At 36.6% G+C, this 22,720-nt stretch overlaps 2 protein-coding genes across 2 annotated transcripts in view; one reads left to right on the top strand and one right to left on the bottom strand.

Annotated features, from left to right (window-relative positions):
• Positions 1 to 18,301, top strand: part of ADAM10 (ADAM metallopeptidase domain 10) — a 42,111-nt gene extending 23,810 nt beyond the window's left edge. The window contains exons 5-16 of the mRNA XM_071441652.1: positions 4,296 to 4,399; positions 6,234 to 6,383; positions 7,503 to 7,595; positions 8,223 to 8,406; positions 10,066 to 10,229; positions 11,259 to 11,442; positions 12,306 to 12,456; positions 12,745 to 12,928; positions 14,083 to 14,191; positions 14,459 to 14,679; positions 15,381 to 15,507; positions 16,028 to 18,301. Coding sequence (XP_071297753.1) covers positions 4,296 to 4,399; positions 6,234 to 6,383; positions 7,503 to 7,595; positions 8,223 to 8,406; positions 10,066 to 10,229; positions 11,259 to 11,442; positions 12,306 to 12,456; positions 12,745 to 12,928; positions 14,083 to 14,191; positions 14,459 to 14,679; positions 15,381 to 15,507; positions 16,028 to 16,122 — 1,766 coding nt within the window. The 3' untranslated portion in view covers positions 16,123 to 18,301. The remainder of the gene's footprint in view (positions 1 to 4,295; positions 4,400 to 6,233; positions 6,384 to 7,502; positions 7,596 to 8,222; positions 8,407 to 10,065; positions 10,230 to 11,258; positions 11,443 to 12,305; positions 12,457 to 12,744; positions 12,929 to 14,082; positions 14,192 to 14,458; positions 14,680 to 15,380; positions 15,508 to 16,027) is intronic.
• A 4,194-nt stretch (positions 18,302 to 22,495) lies between these two features.
• LIPC (lipase C, hepatic type) overlaps positions 22,496 to 22,720 on the bottom strand; it is a 49,594-nt gene continuing 49,369 nt past the window's right edge. The window contains exon 9 of the mRNA XM_071441656.1: positions 22,496 to 22,634. Coding sequence (XP_071297757.1) covers positions 22,529 to 22,634 — 106 coding nt within the window. The 3' untranslated portion in view covers positions 22,496 to 22,528. The remainder of the gene's footprint in view (positions 22,635 to 22,720) is intronic.

Below are 22,720 nucleotides of genomic sequence, written 5' to 3'. Positions count from 1 at the left end.
TCTGATTGTATAGAATCACTTCAGTCATTAGGATCATAGATGCCTCTAGGATTTCTGTTGTCTGAAATATCTGGAGTATACAACTGCTTCTGTCTCTTTCTGAACAGTGCTTTTGAAGCTAAATGATTTTTGTCTTTCATGAGACCTATTTTTGCATTGAACTGCAGCTCCAAAAAAACCCCAACAACTCAGAAAAGCTAAGCTTTGTAGTAGATTTGTTGTTAATTTGTTGTTACTGCTCTAATCTAAAGCTAGCACTCGTGGAACAGAGTCAAACTGTCCCACTCTCCTATGTAGGACAAAAGCAACAAAAATGGTCACATTTCTGACTCGGGAGAGACTGAGGGAAAAAGTCATCTTTGCTTTAATTTGGGTATTTTTTTGGTCAGCCATGTTTCAGCCTTTTGAAACAATATGCTTTTTAGTGCTTTTCAGAAACCACAATGCAACATATGATTAGCATCTCAATGAGTTCTTTTTCAGTAGTTAAACAAAAGTTGTTTTGTAAATGGGGATTATATTGTCAACTTTATAAGGCAGCTTTTGTCTGTTACAGTGGATCTGGTGACCAGTGGAAGGCAGCCTTCTATTCATGACTTGAAACACAAGTTGAATGATTTTAGTTTCTAAACCAGTCTTGATCAAACTGTTTTATAATTTACAGTTAGAAAGATGCAAATTGCTGTTTACATTGAGATATTTAGGAAACATTTCTTTAAGGATGAGGATATATTTACTTTATTAAAATCATATTTGCTTCAAGTGTATCCCTCAGTTCATACTGTAAAATACAAAATCATTATTTCTTCAGATCAACAGTATACAGGAAAATCCTCTTCAGACCTTCCAGAAAATTACCATGGTCACTTAATTGTGTTTATGATCTTGGAAGGGGCATACAACTAAGAACAGAAAGTGAAATAGTTTGTAATTTTGCAAACCCCTATCTGCTGAATAGGCTGACCATGCAAACTGTGTTATTAATGAGAACCTGGTTTCTTTTTCATCACATTGTGATGACAGTTGTCATGGGAGCACAGCATCACAGAGTGCTGTAAATTAAATCTGTAAAAAGGATTTTTTTTCCGTATCTGCTTATATTTTAATTTTATTCTACCATTATTGCTTTTGCAAGTATTGGGCAAATTTCTATGGCTGTTAAAGAATTGAGTTTTCATAATTTGTAATGGAAGTTTGATGTCAACCTTGCCCAAGATGCCTAAGTTCAGTAATTATTAAGTGGTGAACCTAAATGCTTAACAGATCATACTATTAACTGATAATTAGAAGAAGAAAAACCAAATGTTCAGGAATGTGTTTGTGGAAGGAAGTAGTGCATCTCCTTGAAAGGAAAAAAATCTTATTTTGAGCAACTGGAGTATATATCATTAAAAATCATCTGCCATCTAGTTAGAATAAGACATTGTAGTCAGAAGGTATGAAATGACAAGATTTTGCAGGTGGTTTTTAAAGTCATTGTTATTTTTTTCTACTCTTTATAATTTCTTAACATTCTGCCAGGATGTACAAAACGTGAAAGTGGACAGGACTGGAAAAGAAAAAGTTGGGGATTTTTTTGCCTAATGATTTTTTCTAGTTAGAAAATTGAACCTATTACTAACCTCTTCTACAGTAGCTCTGTTGGAAAATAGTCTTCTGTTTTCTCAACTCTGCATTCACTGTGAGCAATCATCTTGAAAGCAGGTTTTTCCTTTTCACTTGTCAGGGTTGTGGTAGGGATAGGCTAAGAAGCTCTTGATGCCAAAGGACTGCACAGAAATCTGGCACATCTCAGAGCATTGAAAAGCTTCACAGGGGCATGGACAGACTTGTGTCTTGTGGGTCAAAACCGGCCAAGTCATCTGGCACCATGCAGTTCTTGCTTAGCTTCAGGTATTTAAAACTGGAACTGCTGCAGGGGATGGTGGAAATAGGAAGTCTCAAAAGATGGCAAGGGAATGGTGCCTTCACAGTTTGGGGGCAGTTCATTTAGCAAATAAAAACTTAGATGCAACTTTCTTTGGAAGTTAGAAATGGTTCCAAAGTGAACTATCCTGTATTACCTGTCTCTGTGATTAGTAGGGTGGTTCTAAATCTGCCTCTGGGGGAGTTGTCTTTTCCAGCACATGCAAAATCTTGGCAATTGCTATTACAGACTGTTTTGTATTCATTTTTTTGTAGTTTTAACTGTCATGGCTTTAAAGTGTTTCATACTAGATTATTACTTTTGAAGTGAGAAATATTTGAATTGCAGGCAGTCAGTATAAAAAAATGTGTTAAGGGATTTCCTAACATCTTTGGAAAACAAGATAGAAAGAAAATAGAGATCATTTTGTGTAATAAACTGAGAGCATTTATTTCCAGTCCTGTTCTGTTAGTTGTCATAATGCTTCAGAGTGGGGCTCCTGCAGGAGTTTCTTTCAGTGGTTTTCTGCAGGGGCAGTGTGTGAGGGAAAGGCAGGATGGGCCATTGCTCTGCCCCTGGGTAACCTGCTCTTGTTGCAGAGGTAACCTCTTGGTCCTGTGCAGTCAGGTCAGAGGTGAGGAAAATTTGCATTAGAATAAATGCAGTAGAATTTTTTGTACTATAGGGGGAGGAAAAAAGGGTGGTGGAGATGGAGAAGGGAAGGATCATATCTACAGTCCTTTGCTCATAACTCAAATCTAATGATATTAAACAGGATCCCCAAAAGTAGAAGGTGACTCCAAGAGTGGTGCCTTTTGTATAATATTGGTTATAGCCAAATCAGCATTCCCCTACCATGCTGGAGCAAATTGTGTGAGGTGATTTGCAGTAAGAGCATATTTTTCTTTTTTTCTCTTCATTCCTCTGGCACTGTGCTATGGCTATTTGTGCTGGGAGGAATGTGATGAGATAGCAGTTCAAAAATGGTATTTGTGTGGTGGTGGAAACTGAAATGAGGGAAACCAGTATGTAGAAAGTAATGAAATAAACTTACAAGGTAAGCTGTATATTGAAATAGTTTAGCAGTATCATGCAGTATGACTGTAAGAAACAGAGTCAAAGATAAAGGCAGCTGTCAGATGAAAGCATACAGAGCCCACACCCCAAGGGAGCACATCTGCTGTGCTCCAGCTACTGCCAAGCCTTGACTCCACAGCCCAGGCTAGAGCTAGTCCAGGGCAAAATCACCTGAAATGCATAGGATGTGGGCATCAGGTCCTTGGTGCCCAGGCTTTACAATTCTACTCTTACGTAGCTGTTCTATTTACTCTGTGACTTTGGATCTCCACTCTGTAAAAAATGAACACCCTCTCACCAAGCAGAAATAAAAAGACAAATGAATCAACCAAAAAATCCCAAAACACAAGAAATCTTGGTAAAGTTTGTAGGTTTCTGACAAAAGTGGCACTCTGTTGAGATGGTGCTAAAAATCTGGTTTGCCCTACAGAAACTGACTTAAGAAATAATGGAATACAGATCTGAATACTTACTTGGGCACCAATTTATGATGGGGTTGAATATGCAAATAAATCAAAGGGAGAAGTATTCAGTATTTCTCATCTCCATAGGAAGCTTCTGCAAATACAGGTTACAGATCTGCAATAGGTGCTGCCAGTAAAAGCTGAGCACGTGTGTCTGAAACACATTCCCTTGTGCAGTGAGGCCTTTGGCAACTATTGCAAGAGTTGGCCTTGTTGAACAGGTGATTGTCAGATATTCTCACTAGTTTGGATCTCCAGCTTGTTTAACTAACATCTAGTGGTTAACTAAACCATGGTTCTATCCATTAGCATTTCTCTTCTTACGTCTTGGTAGTTAAGTAGCATAATGTAAAAATTTCCAAAAAAATCAGTGGAAGATGAATAAAATAATAAAATTGTCTAAGAATGTTAGTGAGGCTTCTTAGTTTGTTTACCAAGTAGCATAAAAACTCTTTCTCTTACCCAAGCAGTCTTTAGTATACTTGATATCTAATAACTTTCCATTGTCATGTCATATTTTGAAGGCTGCTTTTAGCTGAAGTAAGTTGGTACAGATCTGTAAATAAAAGCTCTTGTTCTTATGTTAGGCACTGCTCATAATATTTTCTTGTGCTGCCTGAGAAGATAATGTTAAGAAGCAAATGTCAGTTTTGTTCTGTTTGTAAAACTAAGAATGTCTTAGTAGAAATGTTTAATTAAAAAAAGCTGCGTAGACCTTGCATCTTCTGATGCTTCCCTCAAACCACATGCACAATATTGGACACCAGCTGAGTCAGTTGCATTGATGCAGCCATATTTTGGACTTGTACTTGGAATTTGAAAACTCAACCTGGGCTTCCTCTTTTCAGAATATCCACATAAATATGGACCACAAGGAGGTTGTGCAGATCATTCAGTATTTGAAAGAATGCAGAAGTACCAGATGACTGGTATAGAAGAACCAACAACAGAGGTACAACAAAGGCTAATGGATTATGTTGATTAGTACTTAGTGTGATAACTTCCTATTTCTTGTATGTTGTTTCTCTTACTTTTGGTGAGCTATCATCCCTCCACATTGTGAGATACTTAAATTATTGCTGGAGGTTTCTTTTTAATATAATTTTTCTAAGTTCTTTTTCTTATTGCTTCTGTAGCCCAGATGTGCTACTTATAGTCTTAATGAATCCTAAGTGATCTCAAATTTTTCAACAGTTAGAATTTTAGATGGATGAGGAAATCAAGCTTAAAATGAGGAATATACTTTATTGCAATTGAGAAGGAAGAGTTTCAAGATCCCTTGATCTCCAAGTAATACATTGGTTCTAAAGAGTAATAACTTCTACATTTTCAAGTTATATTAACATAACACACTTGGGATAGCTGAGTGCTTTCAGTGGAAAATTAAGTGATATTGGTGGGAGGGTCTTCCTAACAAACCCTGTAGGCTTGTGGGGGTTACAGCATGTTACAGGTTGGCTGCTGTGACAGGTAAGTGTCCTGTGGCAGGAACCTGTGGACCTGGGTGGAGTCCCACAGTGGGTTTGCACTCAGGTTTGCACCACGTGTCACAAAATACTTTTTTTCCAACAGTAAGTTACTGAATTTCTTTTAGACTTAGTTGTGTTCTGACCTGTTCCAAGTCTTGGCATAATTTTGTGATGTCAGCTAAATATATACCCAGAAAACAATGCAATATGTTAAATAGCATAAGCAACTTAGTTTATTTATGTTGTGACTCTAGAAATTGTCAACACTAATGCCCTTTTCAGCATTGGTAACAATAGCATGCTTTCCCAGAAATGTGCTTGTAAAACTTCATGGAGAGAGAGAGAGAGAGGGCCAGCAGCCAGTGAGTGCTGTAGGGCCAGGGTGCTGCTGCTGCCTTGAGAGGCTGCCTGGAACTGAGGCCAGACAGTGTTACAGGAATAAAGCAGGGATTTGCTAAAAGGCCTTTAAAGGACACACCTTGGGCAGTACAAGAACTCAGCTGTGGCTCTACCCAAGATGGACTCTGAGTCACAAGTTTTCATACTTTTATAAGTTTTGGTCCATTTCCATACTGGGGTTAATTGTCTGATTGCAGCTTCGGGTTATGAAGTCCCATCCTCTGTTTGCCCTCCTCAATTCACTGTTGTTTGCACTTTTTGGGCCCAAAGCTGCAATGCTGTCCCTGGTTCTCAGGCTGGAAAAGGATGGTTTTGTCTGACTAAACTGTGAAGAGAACTTGCTAGCACTTTATATTAATTCAGAGTTACATACTGTAGCAGTACAGAATCTGGAAAATATGAAAGCTAAAACTTAAGGCATCGCTACCAGATACCACTCTGCCTAACCAGTGTTCCTTTACTTCTTGTTCCATGCCCCATTTGTTCCATGCTGAAGTGCTTAAACATTTCTGTTTGCTGAGGTAGCTGACTACGGTAATTTCATTTGAAATAACTGGTGTTAGGCATGGTGCAGTTAAGTCCCACCAGTGCTGATTTTTTTTCCTAAGCAACTGTTTGTTTATCTTAGCAAAGGATTATAAAAAAGAAAAATTCTGAAGATCACAACACTGACTGCATTTTGTAATATAAAATGAAATGCAGAGAGAGCTTTTTTGCAATCTTAATTGCATTCAAAGTATTTGAAAACTAAGCATTATGTACTTACTTCAAGATTCATCAAACTTTGCAAGTTAAAGGAAAAGAATGAAAATCTATTTGTATTAGTGGAGTATGTTTAGAACCACTGTTATTTTTAGGTAATCTAGTGCAGCATGTGGAACTACAAAATTAATGTATTTCTTCCCTGTGCATATGTAGAAGCCTGTTGAAGAGCCTAAGAAGGATGATCCACAGCTTTTGAGAAAAAAGCGTGCCACTCAGGCTGAAAAAAACACATGCCAGCTGTATATCCAGACTGATCATTTATTCTACAAGCACTATGGAACCAGAGAAGCTGTGATTGCACAGGTATTTCCAACCCCTCTGTTTTAAATTGCCTGCTTTCACTTTGGTAGTCCTGATAAATTTCATGTAACTTTTCTTTTTACTTATTTCCTTTATAATGGCTTGTTTCCTTTGTTAAAGTGGTCTTGACATAATTGAAACAACATTTTTTATTTTGCTAAAAAGATGCTGTTTCTGTGACAAAAGTCCTGGGCACTTGTGCCTCTTTAATGGCAGCTGTGGTGTGTTGAGCCCCTCTGAGCAGGATTTGCAGTCTGACTGTTCTCAGTTCTTACTCAGAAAAAGAATATTTCCTGAGGAGTTCTGTCCTGTTTGACAGCCTGCCAAGCCTCTGTTTTAACACTTGCATAGGCTTCCCTTTGAAATTCTAGCTCAAAACACCATGAGCTAATAAATGCTGAGATCTATTCCTGTAGTATCTAATAGAGTGGATGGTAAAAAAAGCAGTGGCAGCTAAAGGCAAATGCTTTTCATTTGTCAATATACTATTAACTGAGAAAAGGGTTGATATGATTTGCTAAAAATATATCTAGCATTTTAACATACTTCTTCTGAAGTCTGAAGTTTCACTGCCACTTGCAGATCTGAATTTTACTATTTATCACACTGTACGTAGACAATTCAAGTAGTATTTTTCAAAGCTCTGAAGTCACCTTTTAGCCACCTTTAGCTTTTTAGTGAGTTAGCATTTCTGTGTGCTTTTAGAAAAGAAAAGGTAAATGATTCGTTTTTCCACATTTGTGTTCTACCAGAAATGAAAGAATAAATCTGTAACAAGTAACTTTTTTTTTCTGAAAAAGAAATACAGTGCTTTGAATACAATTTCAGTACAGTGCTGTCTTACTAAAGCGGTGAATAAAGGAGTATCACAAACAGCTATCTGCAAGTTGATAGAATTGTGTTAATAAAAATCAAATGGCAAAATCCTTTGGTGGTATCTGGCATGGTGATGGTGCAGGTAGGGATTTATTTCCATTGTGGGCCCTGATTTATTTCAAAAGGCCTGTTAGAAGTTCCTACAGCACAATATCCCATATTGTAGGCATTGCAGCTATTGCTGTTAAGATAAGCTGTAGTGTAGTGCATGGATCTCTGAACTGTAGCTGCTTTTGTTTTTGACAGATTTCCAGCCATGTTAAAGCAATTGACACCATTTACCAGTCAACAGATTTTTCAGGGATCCGTAACATCAGCTTCATGGTGAAACGAATCCGAGTAAGTTGGGTTGGAGAGGATTTCAGCTTCACTGATGCTGCTGGGAGGCTGTGTTCTTCAAATGTGCTGCTCCTCTTCACTTGTACCCATTTATTGTTTTATAACAGTTCTTTAGCAGAAATGACTCTGCAGGAAATGGTGCCCTAAGCCATTTATTTGATTTGGTTTTAGTGATTATTGTCAAAAGCCCACTCCTGTTGTGATTAAGCTGTGGTCAGTTTTTCTATAGGAATCAACTTACTTTGTTTCAGCACCGTTGTTGTGTGGTGAATAGATGATTGCTATTCTCCAATAACTTTAATGCTAAAATAGAGAATGGCTATCCAGGTAGACGCTTCCTTGTAAAAGTGATAATTTAGGAGGATAAATACAAGTTTTTGGGTGCTCATGAAAAAAAAGAGAAGGAAATAAGAGAATGGGGATTTACTACACAAATGCAATTCTTCATTTATTGTAGTGCTTTGTCTTCCAGTTATTGGGGTGGTAATTTACAGTCAAGGCTTTTAAATTTTAAACAACATCTTTAACTACATAACATAGCAAGGTACTGACAACAGTGAGCCTCTTAGCTGGCATGTGCAGGTGGAAATGAATCTTGTCTTACAGTTTCTTTCCATTTCCTTTTAGATTAACACAACCGTAGATGAGAAGGACTCTTCCAATCCCTTTAGATTTCCTAACATTGGTGTGGAAAAGTTTCTGGAACTGAACTCAGAACAGAACCATGATGATTATTGCTTGGCCTATGTGTTTACAGACCGTGATTTTGATGATGGAGTCCTTGGTCTGGCTTGGGTTGGAGCCCCTTCAGGTAATTCTATACAAGCCTTCAGTGCTATGAGATAAAGTAGATAGGCACTAGAAAAAAGGTAGAAACCACCTTTTAAACTGACAGCAAATGCACAAAAATCTCCTAGCTTGTCACAATTTTGTTTTAGTATGGTTCAATTTTATTTTTAGTAGATTGTGCCATTTCAATTAATCTTTCTGTATTTCTGATGAACAGGATATGAAGAGTAAAGAAAAACATATTTATTTTGTTATACAAAGGTGATATTACTTGGATTGCTTTTTATTTATGGTAGGTGTGAGTGACCAGTAAAGTGACAGGTGAAACAAGTATTTCTGCTCTATATAAACAGGGCTTACAACTATGAAAACTACACTGCAGAACCTTTAGGTTTTCTAGGTAGTATTGAAAGAATTTTTTTTTTTTTATCAGTGAGATCTGTTCTGGGAGATAACAGAATAATTACTGCATGACTCTTCTTGAACTGCTTCTCATTAGTTTCAGTCTAGTTGTGTATTTTGGGTCTAAAGTATGTCCTTTGATGTAAAAAAATCTCAATCAGTGAGACATTGCAAGAGACAGGATACCCTAATGAGAACATTATTGAGAGCTTTAACAGAATTGAGTAATGGTGGAAGAAACATGAAACTGTTCCTATAAGGGGTAAGAGATCAACAGACCCATGCCTGCAGTTAGAGGACTAACCTTAGGGACTGTAGAAGAACCATAGGAAGAGTAATGCCCAGAAAGTGAATAGAAATGAGAAATTGGGTTTGTGATGACTATTCTAGTGTACACACTGAGCAAGAACAGGAGGAATTGGAATATGCAGTTCAAAAACACTGCTTTCAAAACTGAATTTAATGGAGAAGAACTATGATCTTTGAGATTGTCATCCTTAACACACATACTGATATATTAAATGGGATATGTCACTAAATCAAAATTCTCCTTGAGAAAGGAAATCTTCTTTAGACTGGTCTTTAGACACATTTACATTAGCAATAGAATAGCTGGATTTTAGAACATTAATAATGCTTCAGTAGAAACTCAAGTTATGGAAAAATTTGGTGAAATTAAAGTCAGCATTTTGGGAATTTTCCAAACAGGAAGTATGATAAACTTGACTGCCAATCTTCTAAACATTGGTCTCATTAACACATCAAAAGAACTTTCAGGTTTAGGTTTTGGGTTTTTTTTCCTGACAATGAGATACATATATACATATATGTGTTTTTATATATGTACTTATTCTGACAATGACATTTTATATAAATGCTCTTGCTGTGAGAGAGGATCTCCAAATTTACCATGTACTTTTTCACTTGGTGAAATCCAAATAAGATGTAGATTGAGGCTACTTCTGTTGGACATTGCACCCTGCTAGTCTTGTACTACAGGTATGGTGAAACAAGGGCTCATCCATTCAGGGAGTGCCCAAAATAGCTCTCAAAAGCTTTTCTAAACCAGCTGACTTCTTGTGTGAATGCATCCAATCAGTGTTGAGAGCGTTTGTGTGAATAAATCTAATCTACTTTCAAGGTTGTGTTCATATTAATTCTAGAGAGCTCTTAGTCTGTAAACCTGCAGAGGCAAACTGATTGTTGTTCTGGATGTCAATAGACAAGTAACACAACACTTTGCCCTAAATGTGTGACTTGTACTTTTGTCTGAATGCAGGGAGCTCTGGTGGAATATGTGAGAAAAGCAAATTGTATTCGGATGGTAAGAAGAAGTCTCTGAACACTGGAATCATCACTGTCCAGAACTATGGCTCTCATGTGCCCCCCAAGGTTTCTCACATTACTTTTGCACATGAGGTTGGGCATAACTTTGGTTCCCCTGTAAGTATTACTGGTGATCTGTGAACTCACTCTCAGCCATTTCATAGGGTGTGATTTACAAATGGAGATTTTACTTCTTATAAACAAGGACAGCAGAGTCCTGACTCCATGAGCATATGTGCACATACATTGTGTACAAACAAAGGGATGGCAACTGTGCATTTTGTGAATTGTTTACTTATATTAGTTCAGTTCCTCACAAAGGTACTTTATTATTGTTCCCTAAATACTTCTCTGTCTTTATGAAGAGTAGGGTCATACACACCTTGTTAAATGTGTTGTACTTTATCCTGGAGAGGAGGAGGCAGCACTGCAAAATTGACTAAGATAACACTTTATTCAGCAAGTAGCTCACGTTTATTAGATGATTTATACTTACAAGTTGATCTAAGAAAATAGTGGAGGGAATTAGGATGCCAAGAAGAATGTTTTTGAGCAGGATTGTTTCACAGCCATTTAGGGATGCAACTTGTTTGTGGTAAGCTTGAAAACATGAGGCTTTTTGTTTTGCCAGTGTGTAATGCATTTCATTCCTCATGCTGGATATTATAGATGTAGTCACTGGCTGACAGACTCCTGCTCTGTTTTGAAGTTCTCTTTGTACCTCCCTCAAAGCAAACAAGAACAATGGATTGTGGTTTCTGTTAACTCCTCCTGCTTTCATTCTACAGAATGCTGATTACCCTTTTGTGATCATAAGCCACTCTTTTTAGGAGATGGCAGCTTGTCCAAGTCAGTATTCATTCCAGGACATGCACTTGGGGGTAAATTACCAAGAATGCAAATAAGATGAAACTTAAGGAATTAGATTCTTGCTACTGTTGTCTTGGGGTAAACAAAAACAACAACAGAACAAAGAGAACCCAAAATCATACCTTGGGTTTACATACAGGTTTTGTATTGCAAAGAACCTGAGAGTGAAATATGGTGGTTTATTTTTATTTTATTTATTCTGTGTTAAGTCTACCAAATCCAGGTTACTTTTGCACCTGCCATCATTGAAATAGTTGTAAAATACTTGTTTTGCAGCATGATTCTGGAATGGAGTGCACTCCTGGAGAGTCCAAGAACTTGGGGCAGAAGGAAAATGGCAATTATATCATGTATGCAAGAGCTACATCTGGGGACAAACTTAACAACAATAAGTTCTCTATCTGTAGCATTCGAAATATCAGCCAAGTTCTTGACAAGAAGAGAAATAATTGTTTTGTTGGTATGTATTTCATCCTCCTGAAAGCCAAATAGCTAAAATATTACCACAATGCTTAATTTAAAAAAAAATCTTATTTTTTTAAATTTACTGAAAGATTCTGCAAGTAAAGAATTGAATTTGAGATCTCCAGTACTGTGTCAAGCTCTGGGCTGGCCAGCACAGAAACAGCAGGACACACTGGAGTCAGTCCAGCCAAGGGCCACAAGGATTATTAAGGGATTGGAGCATCTGACATAGAAGGAGAGTCCAAGAGAGCCTGTTTAGTGTGGAGCAGAGAAGGCTGGGGGAGGCTCTTCTCTGTCTTTGTAAATGCCTGGTGGGAGGGAGTAAACAAACAGGGTCAGACTGGTTTCAGTCGTTGTGAAAAGACTAGAGGTAAGGAGCCCATATTAAACTGCAGGGGAATCCTATTTAGACATGAAAAAGGATTTTTTTGCACGATTTTTTCTTTCTGGAGTCTGATGTATGAGCTCTCACAAATTTTGTGAGCTCACATAGGTTTGCACATCTACTCAGTAAGTTTGGATTTTGGAGTAGTTGATCCCAGTACCATCAGCCTTTGCCTCAAGGTCCTCTGACTGTTAAAGGAAAGGATGCAGCTCCCTGGGAGAATGAGCAGAAAACTTGTTCTTATACTCCCACTTTTGTAAATCAAAACCTTTTACTCAGAGGCTTAAAACTCTATGAATTGTGGGAATGACTAAGCTGGGTGTCAAGCAGTAATGCAAGTGACTTGAGCTCTAGTCTGAAGTCCAGTTTGACCAGGCTCTTTCAGTCGTGATTAGCTGGATGCTTGTTAAGGTTTATAAGTATTTGCATATTCTTTGTACTGCTTTGTACATAAATATACTGGCATTTTTCAGAGTCTGGGCAGCCCATCTGTGGTAATGGACTGGTTGAACAAGGAGAACAGTGTGATTGTGGATACAGTGACCAGTGTAAAGATGACTGCTGTTATGATGCAAACCAACCAGAAGATAAAAAATGCAAGTTAAGACCAGGCAAAAAGTGCAGGTATTGTGCATGTGTTTACACTATCATTTTGGGCATTTATTGGGGATTTCAGAATCTGAATCTGCTTATCTGCATTTTTATAAAAGTACTGATTTTGTTTAAAATGCTTTATACAATGAGTGAGATGTACATAAGCATGTTTATGCTATGGGAAAAATTCTTTTCAAGTCACATTTGATTAGGACGAATCAGAAATTTGTTGATTGCTTGAGTAGGCTTCAGGGTGAATAGTCTGTTTGGAATTGTTCCTGCTTTTTGTTGGCATCCACAATCTGTGTTTGTTTCCAGCCCCAGCCAAGGCCCGTGCTGCACTGCCCAGTGTGATTTCAAATCCAGGACAGATAAGTGTCGGAATGATTCTGACTGTGCTAAGGAAGGAATGTGCAATGGTGTCAGTGCTCTCTGCCCAATATCTGAACCCAAAGAGAACTTCACCGTGTGCAACAGGAACACACAAGTTTGCATAAAGGGGGTATGGTTTTTACAGCCTTATGTAACTGCTAATTACTGTGAATTGATACAGTTTCTGTACTTACTGCACAGGAGGGCAAGCTCAGCCTCTTTTTCTGTATAGATGTTTGATTTATTGGTGTCAGTCAAAATAACAGTGAAGGTACATCAAGGATTAAGAAGTACATATCAAATCCCAAGATAGCAGTACTGTCTGAGAAAGTTACACTTACAGTTTTTTGTAAAAGTCAGGATTATGAAAGTGTTTTATTTTCTAGTGCCATCTTTTCACTTTTCTTCAGTCTTGGTCAATAATTCTGTTGCCTTAGAAAACTGGATATGCTGTGAAATGAGGTTGAATTTGGTTCATTGGCAATACACAGTTTCTCCAAACATCTACATATAGCACGGATGTGCAAACATATGGAATTAGAATGATTCTGAACTGCACTTAGTTTCCTGGATTAAAGAGAACATGGCAGTGCCATGAAATATTGATGGGCAAGTCTCTTATAAATTGATCTGTGTTTGCTTGGATGCAAACACAAGCAAAAATCATCCTCTTTAAGACCTGTAACTTTTTGTGCTGTTTGTTTTCCACAGTCCAGGATTTTAATCAAGTACTGCTTGTAATATTTTTCAGCTAATTTATAGCCATCTTAAAGATAGAGGAATGGTCTTCATATAGTTACTGATTTTGAAACAAAATTATAAATAAACTGAGCTTGGAGTATGAAGGATCCTGACACAGTGAAATTAAATACAGAATCTTTTCTGCCATTATTTTTTTTTAATTTCCAAGAGAAATATTTGTGTATACATGTGTTAGATGTATTTTTCAAACCATGATTTTGAGTAGTCATGTTTCAGTGTGAACTGTGGTGCTGTGGGTGTTTTGCAGGGTACTCTCAGGTTATAAAAGAAAATGCTGTGTTAAAAAAATCAGTAAATCACCTTTTAAAAAGCTAGATAATATGCCAAAATATTGACATTGAATAACTGTAATAATTTTTTGCTTATAAGCTTTGGAAAAAAAATTGAAGCAGTTGATTTATTGATAAGCATCTTTAGATCTATAATTATGCTTTCAGATATTAATTGTTAATATCTCTCCTAATGTCAGTGGACTTGAAAGTGAAATTGATTTTTGTGTTGCTGTGCTTTTGTCTCCCACAGCAATGTGCTGGCTCTATCTGTGAGAAGCATGGTTTGGAGGAGTGTACATGTGCTAGTTCAGATGGCAAGGATGATAGAGAACTGTGCCATGTCTGCTGCATGAGAAAAAGTAAGATTTACCTGAATCATAGGTGTAAATAGAGCAGGAGGGGTCTGAGGAACCCACTCATGATGTTTGTACTTGAGTTTTTGTTAGCTTTGAGAGCATTTTGTTCAAATATAGTTTCAGACAGACATTGCATTGTACCGTGGAGGAAATAAACAATACATTCTGCATTTTTACAGACTATTAGAAAAGCATTTTGAGCAATTAAACACTAGGGTGGATATTCATGCATGGATGTTTTGATACCATAATGGTTGTATTCACTTTCAGTGGACCCAGCTACTTGTGCAAGCACAGGCTCGAGCCGGTGGCAGGAATACTTTCACCTCGAAACCATCACTTTGCAACCTGGATCTCCCTGTAATGATTTCAAAGGCTACTGTGATGTGTTTATGAGGTGTCGGCTGGTGGATGCTGATGGCCCTCTAGCTAGACTAAAGAAAGCAATTTTTAATCCAGAACTATATGAAAATATTGCAGAATGGATTGTGGTAAGTATATTTTTATATTGCAAGTCTAATATGAAATGTTCTTGGTAATCAAGATTCACAGTTGATAAGTGTTTTTATGCAGACTGCTTCAGCATTCTTCAAAGTATAATTAGCCCTTGTTTTACTAGATTTTCTGTAAGCACCCTCTGTGCAACAAGTTTGCTAGATTGAAGGAAATTGAAACAAATAAATAACAGACAAATAAATAGGCTCTGTTAATACCTCTATCCATTCACATTTTTAATGTACTGGTTTTTTCATGTTTTGACTCTTCATATTTGAATGCTCTGACTTCTTTTAAGGAATTAAATATTTTGATCTGTAGCATTCATTATTTTTGTTGTGCTAGGTGTCACTTTAATAATAATATGCTGAAGAGGAGCTAGAGTGAAACACCTTGGAGAGCTGCATAGGCAGTTTGTGTAAGCTGTTGATTGTTTGAGGCTTACACAGCTTTGCTGGAGTGTATCTTCTGTGAAGCTCCCTTTGATACTAGAATGGAAGTATTGGGGCTTTTCTGTGGAAGAACTTCAGGGACATTTCTTTCAAATGTTAGGCTGGATATTCTTGGTGATGTTTCAGAAAACTTTTTGATGACTTCTTAAACACAGTGAAAAGCCATATTCAGTGTCTTCTGTCTCTTGTGCATGTGTGCCAAAATTCTAGTACAATCTTTTTGTTGTTGTGGTTTTGGTTTTTAGGCTTATTGGTGGGCAGTGTTGCTTATGGGAATTGCATTGATCATGTTAATGGCTGGCTTCATTAAGATATGCAGTGTTCATACTCCAAGCAGTAATCCAAAGTTGCCTCCTCATAAACCACTTCCAGGTGAGTAATGCAGCTAATTATAGAGATAATGTTTTCTCTGCAGCTGTGTAGTTCTAAAGAGAAACTTCAGGTGTTTCAACCTACAGGTCTTAGGCTGGCACTGTGAAACTACAAATAGAATTAATGCCAGTGAATCAATTCATGAAAATCTAATTGTCTTATTTTCCTATAACATAATATGCAATCAAAAGAAAGCTTTAAGGACTTTTTCCAGCATCAGAGTTCCTTTTATTTCCTATTCCATGCTACATTTTGTAAGAATTGGCCTGTTTAAGGAAGTGCTGTTGAGGTACTGAAATGTATTCTATGTGTCCTCCATGCAGTTACTCATCTGGTTTAAGCTTTGCAGGTCTAAATTCAAAGCCTTCCAGACAAATAGCTGTATTTAATTGGCATGGCCAGGGTAAAATAACTTGAGTTTTAAAAATTTTTGAAAATAACTTGAGTTTTAAAATAACTTGTGAAAATAACTTGAGTTTTAAAATTTAATTTTAATAATGGCTTCTTTTCTTTGAAACAGGCACTTTAAAAAGGAGGAGACCACCACAAACCACTCAGCCCCCACAGCGGCAAAGGCCCCGAGAGAGTTATCAGATGGGACATATGAGACGCTGACTGCAGCTTTTTGCCTTGGTTCTTCCTAGTGCCTACAATGGGAAAACTCACTCCAAAGAAAACCTAATAAGTCATTGTCCCCAGTCTAACTCTCAAAAATTGAAGAGGAAAAAAAAAAGCATGATATGCCCTCAAAACAAGTGGAAGTGGTTGATTTTTAATGAGAGAATCTTCCAGCTCAAAAAGAAGAAAAGTGTTTTTCTTGAATATTTTTAATTTAGTGGCACAAAGTCCTAGCATATCATGATTCTTTCCCCCTTCTGTGCTCTTCATTGCTGCATTTTCTTCACTTGCAGGCAAATATGGCTGTAGTAAAACTTTTACTCAAGAATTGAGGAAAAGATCTATTTTTCAACTGCCAGACAAGGCTAGGAAGCTAGACCACCTCAGCATTGGAGACATTACTTGTCAATGTATATACATTGTTATATGCAGACATGTATTTCTAACGTACACCCGTACTTGTGTGCAATTGTAAACAAGAGAATTGCAATATGGATGTTTCTTTGTATTATAAAACTTTTCCGCTATTAATGAAGAAATTACTGTTTAATTGACATACTCAGGATAACAGAGGATGATGGTGTGTAGTGGTCAAGGGTCCTGTGATGCTTTACACAGCAATTTTGAATCCAATCACACTTGTTTTATCATTATCAAAGTTGTTTCAAGCACTCATTTCATCTTTATCCAACAGCTGTTAAGATACAGCATACAAGCCTGGATGGTCTTAGACAGATTTAACAGGTGTTCTGCAAACTTTGCAAATGTCAGAATGTTTCAAAAATGTTTTATGTGTCTTCCTTGTAGCTCAGCGTAAATATTTTTAATTTGTCTGATTATTCAGTGAAATAATGAATAGTTAGATCCAATATTTCCATGCTTTATTAGAAAATTTTGCCTGTTATTCAACTTGTTTTAAAAATTGCAACCACTTTATTTGGGCTGTTCCGATATTCTTACAGTTTGGTAATCAAGTTCATGTTCTAAGGGATGTGGAAAGAAAAAAGCTGTAGTTTTTATTTTCTTTTTTAATTTATCAGGTTTCTGGATAACTTTTCAGCTGTTGATTGATACTGTTGATTGATAACCACTAAAGTAGAGTGATTTGCCTGGCTACTGTGGCAGAGTTAAAACTGTAGTTAGGACTACCAATTTTCCCACATTTATACCAGTAGTGAAGTTCAACAGCACAATGTCCCATTCCAGAGTTTTTATTACGAATGTAAATAATTGGCATTTTTGAAGATGAATAAAAGATGTCTTAAGGTGCTTACTGCTATGCAGGAGATGAAAGGGGGCATTACAAAATGTTTAAGCTTGTGATGTATTTATTGCTTGTTTTCCAAAAGCACCAAGCTAATTAGAGATGCAAATGGCTATAATTTTCCTGGCTTTGCTTAGGAGAAAATTTACTAAGGGTTGGACAGGCTTCCTTTGTTTGTTTTTTTTTGTTTTGTTTTGTTTTCTTTTTTAAGAGTATAAGGTTTACACAATCATTCTCATAATGTGACGCAAGCCAGCAAGGCCAAAAATGTTACAGAATATAATGGGATCTCTTCCTTGTAAACTTGTACAGTATGTGGTAACTTTTTCAAAATACAGCTTTTTGTACATGGTTTAGAGACAAATTTTGTACATGAAACCCCAAGTCCAATAGACTATATAAATAATTCTAAATGATCTTAACTAGTTAGAAGTGTATGTAGTTGCTTTTAAGTCATTTTAAATACATTTGTTTTAAGACTGTGCAAAGATTGGAAGTGGGTTTGCATTTCTAAAATGGTGACTTTTATTCAGCAAGAGTTCTTAGTAACTTCTTGAGTGTGGTAGACTTTGGAACATGTAAATTTTTTGCCTGTAATGTTATCCTGTGGTAGGATTTTGGCAGACAAATGCTGCCCTATTTTATTTTGAGTCTAAGTTAAATGTTTTTTGAAAACAGAAATGTGCACTGAACTCTCCACTGCAAGTCAAGATGTGGTAAAGCCGAAAGGAAGTTCAAGACAATGAAACAGAAATACTACTGTCGATTTCATGTCCACTGTGTTTTATACAGTCTCTTTTTTGTTCACTTTGGAAATTTTTACTAAAAAATGCAAAAAATAAAGTATTGTGCAAAGATATGTAAGGTTTTTTGAAACTTGAAATGCATTAATAAATAGACTTGATGACATCATCTTCTGAAGATCCATTTACTTGTTGAGCCCTGAAAGCAAAGAGGAATACACAGATTCCACTTTGCTTGATTTTTGGCTTTTACTATCATGCCAAACTGTAGTTGTACTATCTCTGTCAAAGTGTCCCTCTCAATTTTAACATCCTGCAGTTATAGATAAGAATAAATGTGTTTGTGTAACCTGTTTAAGGAAAGCCATGAAATTAATTTTAAATTACTTATATGTTCACAGGAATAAAATTTTCTTACCTCCAAAATGAAAAACTAGTTGCTGGTGGGATGTTCAAGCCTGGCATCATCGTTACTGATGGATACCTTTGGAAATATATTTGGAGAGGAATATTGGAATTAATGTGCAATACTCTGAATAATACACAATTGGTGGATGAGACAGAAGGAGCAAATGTGATTTTTGCAAGGCATTTTAAAACTACTAAGCTGAGTCTCTGGGTTTTTGTGTGTGTTGCATGGCTGATTTAAGTGATAAGAGTGCTTTTCAAAGCCAGGTCCTGCCAGTGAGTCTTCCATTCTCCAGGCTGTTTGTTGAGAGTGGCTGCCTGGACATCTGTTTCCCGAAGGGAGCAGGGTGGACTTTGATGTTATCAAAGCACACTCAGAGTTCCTTCCTCACAATGCTCCCCCCACCACCCCCAGGACTTTTTATAGAAGTGCTTCTCCCTGGAGCTAAATAGCACTGTCTGTGCAAAGGGCATTAGAAGAAAATCCCTTGGAGCAGAGCCCTTCTGTAAATCCTCACAGAGGTGGTGGTGGCTGTGTTTAAATCTCTGTAAGAACACAACCCAGAGGGGTGGAATAATGCCTAAGCAGCTCAAATGCAAATTTCATGTATATTTTAAAGTAGGAGTGAAACAAATCAGTACATAATTTTTCTAGCTAATATTTGACATAATCTTATTTGTACCGATTATTTTATTCATCTTGCATTTTTGAATGTTCAGTTATTAAATGTATACATTCGGCTCATGTAGAAGCATATATAGATCAGACAGAATGGTGTGAGCATGACAAAGGCATCAAAGTCCTCTTAAGCAATGAAACTTTATACCATACCATTGATGTAATTTGGGTTTTAATTAGTGTTCCAATATTTCTTTCAGGAAAAACACAAAAAGGAAGGAAGAGGCTTTTATTTCTGAACATTGGAAGTTCATTATTAGAGCCAGTGATGAAAAGAACAGCAGCCATTCTGTCACTGAGCTGTGTGTGCTCTGACAGGAGTGAGCACCTGGTGGCTTCCAAGGTCTCAGGTCAGCTGTATGGAGAGAGACAGCAGTAATTCCCATGAGCACAGAGTAAGGCACCACCTTAGGCACTTGAGATTGTAGGTATGACTTCAGTTTTATGTTCAGGCATGGTGAGACTGAATGTATTACAGCTTGGGCTTTATTCCATGTTTCTATCAGAAATTAGTGTAATGGCTGTCAAAGCAGGGACAGAATTTCTTTGGGTACGTGATTTGTGGAAAATGGCATCAGAAGTATCTTCATATCTGCAAGAGTTCACATACTGACTGCTCTTTTAATTTTCCTACTTGGCTTTTTAAAACCTTTCAAATTGTCTTATCTGAGGATATACCATCTTCACTTAGTTGAGAACTAGAGAATATTTTTTCACAAACACTAGAAGTCATCCAATGCCCACTTCTTGAGTTTCACCACAATGTAGACACCTCTGAACCTTCTTCCACCTGCTTTTCCTGAAGTAATGACTGCTTCTCCTGAAGTCTAGACCCCTTTATCAGCCTAACCAAGAAAGTGATAGTAATTTGCAAGAAATGCCACTTTTGATGTCTGAAATGTTTCTAAGAGTGTTGTTTCTGTACTGTTGGAGTACAGCCCAATTCTTTTTAGCCTTTGTCTCTTGCTTTGTCATCCTTCAACGTCTTCTGAAAAAAGCTTTTTTTGAGGAATGGGGGTAGGATTTGGTTCAGAAAGCTTACAAAATTCATAGCTTAGAAAGCTGGTGATAACTGATATAAGTGCAATTTCAGTGACAGTACTAAATTCTCTAAATAGACGAGAATTTTATGAAAAAAGAAAACCCTGAAACACAAGTAAGTGGCACGTTTTTAGTAGCTTTTTGCAGAAGCAACAATTCAATTCTAGAAACCATCTAGAGAGATGCCTAATTTGAGTTAACCACACATACTTCTCTCTCTGTTTACTTTCATTTTCCAGTGTGCTTTGGAGCACTAAAATGGCCACATTGTCATTTGTTCCTTGTCTGTCATTCTGCAGGATGTGGTTCATTGTAACTTCATGCCCCTAAAACTGCTCTCACTGGGTCTCTAGCAATTGAGTCCCTCCAGTGGATTATAGCTGCTGCAAATGTAAAAAATCAACCAAACAAAAGGCCTTGGTGCTTACCTAACTCACGTACTTTTGGCTGAAGTTTCCTTCTGTGTACGTTCCTGATTTGACTCTGCTATTGTACTTCAGGAATTGATCCTTACACAAACACAGAATGTATTACAGAGCTCTCATAAAGTAATTATGATGCAAAATTTAAATATTCAATATAGCAACCTGAAGCATGAAATTAATCACTTAAATTGTAATTTTTGACACAGAAGGTGGAAATACTTTTGTGTTTAAAAAAACAGTTTGCTTCATTAAACAGAAGCTTTCAAAGCACAAACCTTTGTTTTCAGTGAGGAACAAGGATCCTTTTGCATGGAATCTGTATTTAAATAGATGAATATTTATCTAATCAAGATGCTACTCCTAGGAGCCATTTTAAATATTGGAACAGCTTCTGACATGTACATCTCAGGATGGACAACAATTCTGATTTGAGATCTAAGTATGCTTCAGTTCCTGTTGTAGTTTGTGAGCCTTTCTGATTCTGTACTGAGTATTCCTGTTTGTTTAAAGGGGTGGTAGTTATTGAAAACAGCTTGTAAAAGGAGTTAATATTCTGAAAGTTTGGCAGAGATACCTGCATTCCACATCTGATCACTGTTCACTGCTTGCAGGATCTGCTCAGCTTCCTCATTTGTTGGGCAATCTAAATAAATCCCACTTTATTCCTGATAACATCTGGATATTTAGATTAAAAATTCCCTGCAATATCTTGGTATTAAAAAATATGCTTTGCTTCAAGTCTTAGCACTTTCTTGCACATTTTTTTACCACTTAGAGAACATTTAACACAAATTACATTCAAAATTCAGAGTTCAAGAAACCTTAATTTTTAATTAATCTTGTGCTCAGCATTAAAGTGACAAATGAATACATATATATTGATTTCTGTTTCAATATGCACAAACCATAGAATAAAAGCAATCTGAGACAATAATGTTTCTTTCTGTTGTTTATATTCTGACAGAGGAAACAAGGGAATTGTATATATTTGACCTTACAAATTTTGGTTTTATGCTCTGAAGTTGCTGGAAGGTTTAACCATTTTCATTTGTCCTGGCAGTTTCAAGCCATGCCAAAATCTGGTATACAGAGGTTTAGAATCTAAAAATCTCAGACCTTACTTGAATGCCTAAATATGATTTAAATGCAGACAATTACCTGAACTTAATTGTGCTAGAACTTTGTGTAGTATACTAAGTATCATTCAAATAATTAAATTGCTAGTAATTAAAATCAGTTCTATAATTAAAATAGTTAAATTGCAAAGCATTTTCAGAGTACAAGGTTTATTATAGAATTTTTTGATGATACTATTATTGGGGTTTTCATATGGTTATTACAGCTCAAACATTTTCTATTTTTGTATCTATTTGGTAGCATTTTCTTTTATGAACTATTTAATTCTCCCTTCATTAGGAAATCATTTAGCAAGGTTTTAACTGATAGTCGTAGCTATTAATACTTCAATGTATTTACCATGAAATGAAGTTTCTTTTTTCCCCTTAAATCCAACAAAATTAAGTTTTTCAAAGGCTTATGACGATGATTTTGTCAAATAATATTTTTATTTCTGGTGAGCAGATGTTTTTTTCAGATTTTATACAGTTGAAAATTGACAGTTGCCTTGATCATGCTGCTCACTGATGATTTTCAGAGTATGCTCCTAGATGAACAAAGAGCATATTTCAGCTTACTGTCAGATGACAAAACCTAAATGTCTTAATTTATTTTTTTTACCATCTCTGAAACTGCTAGGATATTTGACTGTGAATTCTTAGAACATTTTACTAGATGCATCATATTATGAATATTTTGGTGAGAAGTTGCCTTTTTGTGTTCTTGCTCATTTTCTGTTTTGTGTCTGGAAGAGATCTTCACAGCTCACAAATATCTTCTCGTGGGATGGATGAAGGTGAATATTGTCAGTGCTTTGGGGGCAAAATGTGTTCCTGGAAAGAAAAGACAGCATGTGAGTACAGTGTTGGTTAGAAATCGTAATGTTAGTTAGAGTTTCCCACTCTTTAGGCAGTTCTTT

This window comes from Agelaius tricolor, unplaced genomic scaffold (genome assembly GCF_023055355.1).
Source record: "Agelaius tricolor isolate 1412-34295 unplaced genomic scaffold, bAgeTri1.0.p SCAF_16, whole genome shotgun sequence".
Taxonomy (NCBI): Eukaryota; Metazoa; Chordata; class Aves; order Passeriformes; family Icteridae; genus Agelaius; species Agelaius tricolor.
Note: the sequence above shows the minus strand (reverse complement) of the source record. Positions and strands in the feature narration are given on the sequence as shown.